The sequence below is a fragment of the Lupinus angustifolius genome, unplaced genomic scaffold (assembly GCF_001865875.1).
Source record: "Lupinus angustifolius cultivar Tanjil unplaced genomic scaffold, LupAngTanjil_v1.0 Scaffold_573, whole genome shotgun sequence".
NCBI classification, from domain to species: Eukaryota; Viridiplantae; Streptophyta; class Magnoliopsida; order Fabales; family Fabaceae; genus Lupinus; species Lupinus angustifolius.
This window is the reverse complement of record NW_017727910.1, coordinates 51,360-62,185: the sequence shown is the minus strand read 5'-3', so window position 1 is coordinate 62,185 and position 10,826 is coordinate 51,360. Positions and strand designations below refer to the sequence as shown.

Genomic DNA, 10,826 nt, shown 5'->3' with positions numbered 1-10,826 from the left:
ATGAGGAATGAGAGGAAAAGATGAAGAGAGGATTTACCTTCTCTTTGAAAATGAAAGAGTGTGAGAGTGAAGTGTGAAGTGTGAGGGTTTAAGGAGAGAAGGGAAATCAGAGATTTCCCTCTAGGCAATCATCAAAAATCTCCTAGGGTGGCTAATGATGAGCTCATGAGATATTTGAGAAAGTGATGTGAGGTTTGCTTTATGGAAAAGCAAATTTCGCATCCCAACGCGAAATGACCATTTGGCGGACATGTGCGATAAACATGCCCGAGTATTATTGGCCAATACTCGATCGAGTATTATAAATCGCCCGATTTTAATATTCGATTAGAATTTCGAATTTCGGCATTCCGAGCGAAAAATATTTAGAAAATAGGTATAGGTGTACTCAGGGTCTAAATTGACTCGAAATGAAATTACGAAGCCAACGGCGCAATCGGAATTCGATTCCGAGTTACGGAACTCAAAAACCACTTTTTGAACCGTACCGGGAGAGATTCGGCCTCGACAGCGGTCCGAAACCGGATGTCTCCAAAAATCATGAACATTTATCACCAAATTGGAAATAGAATTACAAGACTAAAACTCGCCTAGAGTTTCGTCTAATTCTTTACCGAAAATTCCCAGAAATTCATTTTCGAAAATATAATTAATAACAATATTAATAAAATCTTAAAATTCAAAATCGTAAAATTCGCGGTGTTACGTCATGCCAAAAGCTAGTAGTAGTTTCATCCCATTCAAAATGGAAATACATCTCCCGAACCAATAGTTGTTATCGAAACCCCTAATATGAAGATTACGTTAATCCTTGACCTAATAAGATTTTTTACAATGAGAAATCCTCAACCTAGGCCCCAAAGGATTAGTAGTATCCTGATCATACTTAGATCTTAACACTTTGCATCAAAGATCATCACTCTTAGTAATCATACGCCACTGTAATTTCCTAAGAAGATCCATGTTGAATAAATGGATATCTTTAACACCTAACCCCCCTAGACTTAATTTTGCACACATTTTCCCAATTAATCTTCCTTTTCTACCAGTCTCACACAAGAGAAAATCTCTTTGAAGTTTATGGATACAATGAACGACAATAAGAAGAGCTTCATAAAAGGACAAGTAGTACACATGAAAAGAAGATAATACAACTTTTATCAGGATGACCGAGACGCCAAATGAAGTCTGATTCACTTTCCAATATGAGGTTATGGTTTGAAGTCACTCAATAAAAGGCTTCCAAGTTTCATGTATTCTATGATTTACACACATCGAGATTCCTAGATAAGAAAAAAAGAATGAGGAGTAAGTTTTCGTTGAAGCGAGTAATCTAATATTTTAATGCGATCCTCCTCGACGATCAACCCTAACAATATAATTTTAGTAAAATTAATTTTAATGTCATAAGAAAGCTCAAACAATCTCAAAGTACTTTTTATAGCCCAAATGATGTGAGCATTCATCAATCAAGATAGCGTCATCAACAAATTGTAGTAGAGAGACATTAACATCATCAAGTCCCACCATGTAGGGTGTGAAAAGGTGATGCAAGATGGCTTGCCTCATGAGACCAGATAGTTCTTCGGCTACAATCAGAAAATCATCAAGTCCCACCATGTAGGGTGTGAAAAGGTGATGCAAGATGGCTTGCCTCATGAGACCAGAAAGCTCTTCGGCTACAATCAGAAAAGAAAAAGGGATAAATGATCTCCTTGTCGTAGACCACTTGAAGGTGAATCTCCTTCGTAGGACTATTGCTGACAAGGATTGAGGTTGTTGTAGTGGTCAAACATTCTATAATCCAACCTTTCCATTTTTGGCAAAACTCTAATCAAGACATCATGTGGTCAATGAAGCTCCAAGGGACGGAATCAAAAACTTTCTCGAAATCAATTAGGAAAAATGGTGAAATGATGTTTAGTTCTCTTCCATCATTGATGATTTCATTGATGCTAACCACACCATCAAGAATTGGTATGCCTTTCAAAAAAGCTGATTGAGTATCAATGATGACATTTCCTAACACTTTCAACAATCAAGTAGCGAGCAACTTTGTAAGGATCTTGTATTAACAACCGATTAGAAAAATCGGCCTGTTATCCTCGATGTGTTGTGGGCTGGTCTTCTTCGGGATTAAAAACATGAATGAGAAATTGATACCTTTAGTGATTTTATCATTGGCATGAAAATCTCTAAGTATGGCAATGATCTTACCCTTCACTAAATTCCATAAAACTTTGATGAATTTGAAATTAAAGTCGTCATTCCCTCAGATCTTTCCATCATTGATGTCCCAAATAACACCTTTGATCTCCTCATCATCGAAAGTGGTTGTGAGAGCAACATTATCAACATTACATAATTGTTTGAAATAGGGCGAGTTGGGAGCTATCGATTATGCTTAGAGAGTGAGTACTCAATTTGACTATGAACCCCATGTTCACTGACTGGATATCCTCAATCCATTGGCCATTGATGCTCAAACCTTAGATAATGTTTCGTCTCCTTCTACTATTGATAAGCCCATAAAAGTATTTAGAGTTAGTATAACCTTCCTTAAGCCATATGAATCTAGATTTTTTGAAAGAGGAGATTATGTTGCGTCAACCTAGCTTGCTATAAGTCTGCCCAAAGATCAGATATGTTTAGGAGTTCTTCTTCATTAAGGTGGTTGAATCATTCTTCAAATCAAGATCATGAATCCCGAAAGTGGAAATGTCAATTTTTTTTTTGTTAATGTCTCCAAAATTATCTTTGATCCAAATCCTCAAAATATATTTTAATTGTTTGAATTTCCCCTTTAGAGCAAGCATACTCCAACCAGATGACGAGAGTTTAGTCCATTTCTTCTCAACAAAGAATTCAAAATCATTATCATTCAATCATACATTGATCACTCTAAAAGGTTTCAAGCCCCAATTTTTTTAGATAGGACAACAATACAATGATCATAGACATGCCTTTTCAACCCTTTTTGGATCAAAGAATGCCATTTTAGGGCTCAATCAGCAGTGATCATAAACATCTCGAGCTGACTCATCGTTCTGCCCATACCTTTGACCCAAGTGATGTTGGATACCAGCAGGTCAGAACACACATAGAGGGGAGTGAATAGGTATAGCGGATCACTTATTCCGTTTTTCCTGTATTTTGCACAGATATGAAAACTAATGCACTTAATCGATTATGTCTGGTTTTAATCGATTAAGCAATGCTTGGATTTAGTCGATTATGCTTGTGGATAATCGATTATTCTGAATCTTGCACTTCTTGATTTTAAGGTTTTTTGCACAACAAGTTACCAATTACCAATCTTTAAAAATCAATTGATTAAAGAAGTTACAGAATGATAACACAGAGTATAACATACAACTCATATTTAATCAATTAACAAGAATGTTAGGATCGAAAGTAAATGAGATAAGGGATAGAAAATTGTGCACAAGGAAGTTTTTATTCTGGTGCGCTTGCGATCCACTACAAACTGCATCTAGGCCTTCCATTCTGATCTTGGGATTATGTTGAGTAGGATTGTCTATAGAAGGATTAATGATATGTGCAATGATTTAAATACGACTATTGAAACTGGTTATGTCCTTGAGTTTTTAGTGTTAGCAGCACTTTATCAATTCTCTCTTTAAACTCGAAATGGATGTTAATTGGGTGGGATTTATGTGACTTCCTTACAATAAATTTCAATAGTAGTATGTTTTAAAGTACATGTTTTAAGCATTACCAGGGTGTTCTATAATACATGATCAAATGGTGCTGCTTGTTATGATTTGTTAACTATGTATTCATTTAACAATAAACGTTTTGTCTCTAGGTCTTGTCTTTGCAAATAAATAGCTGCATGGGATCTTCTTTATTGTTAACAATAATAAACATATAACTATTGTTTTGAATTTCCAAATAAAAAACATATTTATTAGACATTATTAAATACAAAAAGGAAATTTATATTGTCATAGGAAATTATTGCTTAGTTCCAATAAATAAGAATAATATCAATCTCGTTTAATCGATGATCAACATTATGCATTTCTTATTTATTCTCCTTGTAACACATATGTTTTGTCTTTTTTCTTCCACTGCTATGTTTCTCCCTTATATTTAATTAATTGTGTTTAGGGCTAGGCTTTAAGTAAAAAAACACGTCTAATGTGTGAGCAATTATTGGGCTGGGCTTTAATAATCAAATCCTCCATTAGTTATGAATGTTCCATTAAAGGCTTTTCTCATTGGTACTAGGCTATGAGGGCATTGATCATCTATTTGAAGAACATTCTTCATTCTTGGTTCAACCATGTGACAATATAGGATACCATATTTGTTAAGGGCATTAGCCATGTAGAGACCCAATGCTTTGGGATTTGTGTCTCCACTTTCCATGAATTCTGCATAAGGTGATAGTCTAATACCAACTCTTTCTGGTCCTATCTCATTCGCAATAGCTTCAACAACTTCTAAAGTGAATCTACATCGGTTCTCAATGGATCCACCATATTCATCTGCTCGGTCATTCACTGCATCCTTCATAAATTGCTCATGTAGGTAACCGTAGGCCCCATGGATCTCAATCCCATCAAATCCTACAATTTGTATCACCAATTTTTTTTAAGGCAAGGGTGGAACACATCCACAATAGATTAGAAAGACTGATTACAAGGAGCCATTACAATTCCTAAACCTATAATTCGGAAGTAACAATCTGTTTCTATGAAGATCATGCAAAATAAAAGAAGGGGGACTAGTCCACCAAGAATCACACCGAGAGTTTACACCATAATTGGCTAATTTATCCGCACAAACATTGCCTTTCCTATATATATGAGAAACCTTGATTTGCATAGCCAACATGGTCTTCCTACACTTGAGCATTAGATTACTTAGCTTCCAAGGAACCACCATGGTACCCCTGAAGATCTCCACTACCGAAGATGAATCACACTCGAGCCACACAAGAAGCCAATCTTTAGAGGATGCAATTTGGATAGCCAAGATTGCAGCAAGGACTTCAGGATAAAGAGAGTCCTGAATATTGAAGTAGGAGGCAAAGCAACCAAGGCAACTACCAAAGGTGCCCCGAAAGATAGCACCTCCTCCTGCATGGCCAGGAGAGCCCTTAGCAGCCCCATCAGAGTTTATTTTGACCCAACCAGAGGCAGGGAGGTTCCAAGTCACCTCCAAAATTGAGGGAGCCTTGTTGCAGTGGCAAGTGACATTGAAAGCCTTCAGGATTGAGAATTCATTCATGGACGACCTGACACAAAGATTGGAAAAGTTCCCAGAGAAGGAAGTGTCATTTTTTACTTTTGTCGTTGCATGGGCAATGGAAATGGATAAATTCTCAAATCTGGCTTTGTTCCTGCAGAACCAGATGGCAGAGATAGAATTAATAATGCTAGCCCTTATGACCAAATTGACTTGAGGGCTCCACTTTTTAGAGATGACCATCAAGGATTGAATGGAAGCATTGTCAACTCTAAAACCAAGTTGGCTACTCAACCAGTTCCAGATATCAGTAGCAAATCTGCACTGAAAGAACAAATGGGTTGAAGTCTCTTCACTAGTCCAACAGAGATTACAAATGGATCCCATAGCCATGCCTCTGGCTTTCAAATTCTCATCGGTAGGCAATCTGTTATTGTAAAGCCTCCATGTAAGGAAGGATTTTGAGGGAGGGATTGATATGGACCAAACCTGCTTGCACCAGTTGAGATGAGTTTGGGCAGGCTTGGTGAAAAGGTAGGCCTCTTTCATGCTAAGAGATCCATCTATAGAATGTAACCAAGCCAGTCTATCATCCGTAGTTGCACTAGGAATTGGAGTATTCATAATTTGCTGACACACTGTAGGATGGAGCCTAGCCAACCACTCAGGAATGATCCAGGAAGAATCCTGCATGAAATCAGCAACTCTGGCTTGAAGAACAGAAGAGATAGGATAAGGAATTGCAAGGAGATCAGCTATAGAGGAGCCAAGCCAATTGTCCAACCAATAGTTGATGCTAGAGCCATCACCCAGTAACCAGATTGAATTGTCCTTGATCAGCTGCCAATGAATCTTGATACTAGGCCAAACAGAGGACTATGTGTAGGTGATCCTTTTAGAGTATCTCTTCCTGTAAAAAGTGGCCCATTCTTGAGAGGAGCATCTCATATCCCAAGCAAGTTTGAGAATTGCAGCTTGATTCATGGCTGAGAGAGATCTTATGCCAAGGCCACCCTCACTAACAGGGCAACAAACCTTATGCCAGGCAACAGTAACAAGTTTTTTGACTTGAGTGTCCCCAGACCAGATGAAGTTCCTTATGCAACTATCCATCCTTTTGAGTAAATTAACAGGCCAATTGTAGACCTGAAAGCTGAAGGTTAACTTACTATGGATGATAGATTTAACGAGCTCGACTCTACCCATAATAGAGAGGCAAGACCCCTTCCACTTGGCCAACTTGGTGACAATTCTGTCAGCAATTGGTTGCAAATGGATAGCCTTAGGCTTTCCCTTGAATAAGTGGACACCAAGATAGTTGAAGGGCAATTGACCAGCACCAAAACCCAACCAGTGAGTGAGCTTGGTAATTTTCCTAGCATTGGCTTGAGTGGAATAGAACTTGCACTTGCTTAGGTTTAAGCATTGGCCAGAAACTTTAGCATAGTCCAGAAACAGATCCTTAATTGTAGCTAGATCCTTTTTGATCCCTTTACAAAAAATTAGGATATCATCATCATATAGGACATGGCTAGGAGTGGCAATCCTAGGACCCGAAATTGAGCTAAATTGCCCACTTTCCAGCAGCTTGGTTAAGCCTCTGCTGAGCACATCCTTAGCCAAACAAAACAGAAGGGGAGACAAATGATCACCTTGCCTAACCCCTCTCTTGCAACTGAAGAAGCCCACCAGATGACCATTAAGAGAAATGGATAGCTTAGCAGATTTCAGGATGACCCCTACCCAGTCGGTGAAGGAATTAGAAAAATCAAAGGCCTTGAGAGTGTCCAATAGAAACCTCCAATCAATAGTATCAAAAGCGTTCTTGATATCCAGCTTTAAAGCTAGATTACCACCAAAGGTCTTGTGGTCAAGGAGATTAATTGCTTCAGAGGCAAAACAAATGCAGTCCTGAATATGTCTATCCTTGATGAAGCTCCTCTGCTGGTTTGAAATGATTTTTGGAGCAATAATAGCCAACCTGTCAGCCAAGACTTTGGTGATGATTTTGAATTGGAAGTTTGCTAAAGCAATTGGCCTAAAGTCCTCAATTCTATCAGCACCAGAGAACTTAGGGATTAGGACAATATTATTAGAATTGAGATTGGGAAGGATCCAACCCTGAGAGAAAAACTGGATAACAGATTGACACACATCATGGCCAATGATATCCCAAAAGTCTTGGAAAAAACAACCACCAAACCCATCAGGACCAGGAGCCCCCTCACCATTCATTGCAAAAACAGCAGATCTGATCTTCCAAGGGATTGAGGATAACATACTGTTGTCTTCATCAGAAACCAACTGAGGAATGGCCTGGCTAATGAGGCTACTAGGGAGAGTTTCATTGTCAGAGGCATACAAGTTGGTGAAGTAGTCCAACACATGTTCTTCAATTGCATGTTGATCAAGTAGAGTTGTATCCTCCTTTCTAAGCATAGACATGGACTTAGTAGCAAACATGATTTTGGCAATCTTATGAAAGTAGCTAGTATTCCTATCACCATTGATCTTCCACTTCAATCTAGACTTCTCTTTCCAAAACTCCTCTTCATAATTCAAGGCCACTAGCAGCTCCTTTTGAGCCAAAAGAAGATCAGATTGGCCCTCAGCTGAGAGCTTCTACTGGATGAGCTCAATAGAAGTTAAGGCATTCTTAACCCTTAAATGAATGTTGCCAAAAACCTCTTTGTTCTAGGATTTCAAAATGAGTTTAAGACCCTTAAGCTTATTAGATAGAACATACATAGGGCAACCAACAACATAATTGGACCAGTGAGCCTCAACCATACTTCTTAGACCCTGATTCTGAAGCCACATCTTATGGAATCTAAAATGAGATTGCAGAGTGTTAGAGCCATTGGAAGAGCAAAGCATCAAGGGATGATGATCAGAAGCAGATCTAGGAAGGGTGAAGCAGGAAGTGTGTTGCCAAGCTGAGAGCCAACTATCATTACAGATTGTTCTGTCTAATCTTTTTTCAGTATGAGCCACCCCTCTCCTTCTATTAGACCAGGTGAACTCAGCACTTCTTGTTGGCAAATGGTGCAAGCTCCCAATCTCAGAAAACATCTTAAAATCATCACAAGCAAGTCTATTAGGCAGGGAAGCTCATCTGCACTCATTGGCACCCAGGACAGAGTTGAAGTCTCCTATGCAACACCAAGGACCATTATTGGCAGAAATCAGGGAAAGAATATCATACCATAAGGGCCTGCACATTAGATATTGAGTGTGAGCATAAACAGCACAAATAAAAATGAGCTGGCTATCCAAGACCAAAGAGATGGAGACTTGCTGAGAGGTGTTAGAGACAATGGTTGGATTGAGGCCAACCTGACAAAGGCCCCATATATTAGGCAACAGGCTACCCGTATCATTCACAGTGAAGAGCTTTAGATTTAAACCAGACCAAAATAAGGGGTTGATCTTATTAGAGGGCACCATGGGCTCAGAAATGAACACAACATCAGGCTTGTTTTCAGAACAAAGCTTTTTGAAGACTAGTCTAGTTTTATGATTGCCTATGCCTCTACTATTCCAATAGAGAACCTTCATTTAGAAACGTTTAGGTAGCCACCCCTTCGGGTAAAGTGAACTCTCTCCAAGCTTTGCTTTCGTCTCAATTTTTTCTTTTGAGACTTAGTCAACACTTTTGTATAATTTCCCTCCTCAGCAGTGATAGGATCCCCCCTATCAGGCATGTCCTCTTCCTCTTCATCAGCCCAAAGTCTGCCCACAAGTCTTGACTCCTTAGCTGCATGAGGATTGATGATTTGATCATTAGATTGGACTGTGAACTTCTCAGCTGATAAAAGCTGAACATTATTAGCCTCAGGCTCCATTGAGTCATCCACTCTAGTGTCTTTCGACCCCTCATCATTTGACTCATCTGAATCACTAACCTCCAAACTTTGCAGATGATCCATTGGCACATTAACACAGTTATCGAACTCCAAATTGATGGTTAGATCATTCACCAGATTTTCATTAGGCAAGTGTCCCAGCTTGTTAGGGTCAGAGTCCATATGTTGGGTATTGCTTCTCTTGCTACCAATGCTAGGGGCAGTCTCATTTTCAGGATTGGTCTTTGGAACATTCCTAGTAGGGTCAGGTTTCTTAGGCCTTAGAGCATCAACTCCTTGATCCTTCCTAGTTCTCCTATATTGAGAGATAAGGTGACCAATGGATTGACAACCAGAACAGAACTCGGGGAGCTTCTCATACTCTATGTAAACAAAAAAGGCAAATCCTTCACGTTCTACCAAAATTTGGTTTGGCAGAGAACCTTTGAGGTCAATGTCCACCAGAATCCTGGAAAAATGTCCAAATGACCTACTCGTAGTTGCTTCATCGAGGGAGATTGGGGTCCCCAACCCTCCAGCAATTGAGAACAGGATCCTAGCGCTCCAATATTCAAGAGGTAGACCCAAAATCCTAACCCAACACTGAGAGTGAGACATCTTCTGAAGATTAGGATTAAAATCTGGGGTCCACAAAGACAACCTCAAAAATCCAGGCTTCAAACTCCAAGATCCCACCGCACAAACCGTCCTCATGTCCTCAACCGAGGAGAAAGAAAAATCGTAGAACCCACGACCCAAGGAGATCATGCTCCATGATCCAATCATGGTCCATAGCCCCTGTAGCTTTGCTCGAAGCTCATTGAACTTGATGGGCGAATCCCCTTTGGATAAGATAAGCCTTCCATGAAGGTGAGTCTTACAACGTTAGAGCCCAGCTTGGTACTCTTCCTCCGGGATCTTTATTGCTATGGCATCACCCTTAATACATGGCTGAGGCAACTGAGAAATGGAGATGTCGCAGGTGGCCTTGAGAGCTTGAGCAAAGGATTTTTTGGTTTGGATTTCCTGGATTTTTGGAGCCGTGACTTTCGGGATGATAACCTCTGCAGAAGCAGGGTTGTCAAGATTAGCCAGGAATGTCTGTAACACCGCGAATTTTACGATTTTGAATTATAAGATTTTACTAATATTTTCATTAATTATATATTCGAAAATGAATTTCTGGGAATTTTCGGTAAAGAATTAGACGAAAGTCTAGTTTAGTTTTAGTCTTGTAATTTTATTTCCTATTTTGTGGTAAATTTTATTTCTAAATATTTTTCACTCGGAATGCCGGAATCCGAAATTCTAATTGAATATTATGATCGGACGATTGATAATATCCGATCGAGTATTAGCCAATAATACTCGAGCATGTTTATCGCACGTGTCCGCGTAGTGGTCGTTTTGCATTGGGATGCGAGATTTGCCTTTCCATAAAGCAAACCTCACATCACTTTAGCAAATCACTCAATCTCATCATTAGCCACCCTAGGAAGCCACCCTAGGAGATCTTCATGAGTGCCTAGGAGGGAAATCAGATTTCCCTCTCCCCTTAAGCACTCCTCACTCCACACTTCTCCCACACTCTTCATTTGCAAAATTTTCTAAGAGAAGGTAAAAACCTCTCTTCAAGTTTTCTCTCATTTTTCTCATTTCTTCTTCCATCTTCAAACCTTGATCTTTCAACATTCAACCAATGGATGTTGATGAGATTTAAGTATGTCGTTCATGAGTATGTCAAGAACATATTCAACCGTTGAA

At 39.3% G+C, this 10,826-nt stretch overlaps 2 protein-coding genes across 2 annotated transcripts; both read right to left on the bottom strand.

Moving 5' to 3' along the window:
* Positions 1-1,416: 1,416 nt before the first annotated feature.
* LOC109341679 lies at positions 1,417-8,289 on the bottom strand. The gene is made up of 5 exons (XM_019579622.1): positions 7,960-8,289; positions 6,142-7,839; positions 4,893-6,057; positions 4,329-4,595; positions 1,417-1,679 (listed from the first exon to the last, which is right to left on the bottom strand). The coding sequence occupies exons 1-5, from the start codon at positions 8,287-8,289 to the stop codon at positions 1,417-1,419; spliced, it is 3,723 nt and encodes a 1,240-aa protein (XP_019435167.1).
* A 482-nt stretch (positions 8,290-8,771) lies between these two features.
* Positions 8,772-9,848, bottom strand: LOC109341678. The gene has a single exon (XM_019579620.1). The coding sequence runs from the start codon at positions 9,846-9,848 to the stop codon at positions 8,772-8,774; it is 1,077 nt and encodes a 358-aa protein (XP_019435165.1).
* Between the last annotated feature and the right edge of the window lie 978 nt (positions 9,849-10,826).

Excerpts from the sequence above, each read along its gene's own strand:
- LOC109341678 (XM_019579620.1), bottom strand. The coding sequence starts at position 9,848 with ATGATTGGATCATGGAGCATGATCTCCTTGGGTCGTGGGTTCTACGAT.
- LOC109341679 (XM_019579622.1), bottom strand. The coding sequence starts at position 8,289 with ATGTTTTCTGAGATTGGGAGCTTGCACCATTTGCCAACAAGAAGTGCT. Across the intron at positions 6,058-6,141 it reads GATGCTCCTCTCAAGAATGG|CTGATCAAGGACAATTCAAT; the intron begins GCCACTTTTTAC and ends ATTCATTGGCAG. Across the intron at positions 4,596-4,892 it reads GGTGGTTCCTTGGAAGCTAA|GATTTGATGGGATTGAGATC; the intron begins GTAATCTAATGC and ends TACAAATTGTAG.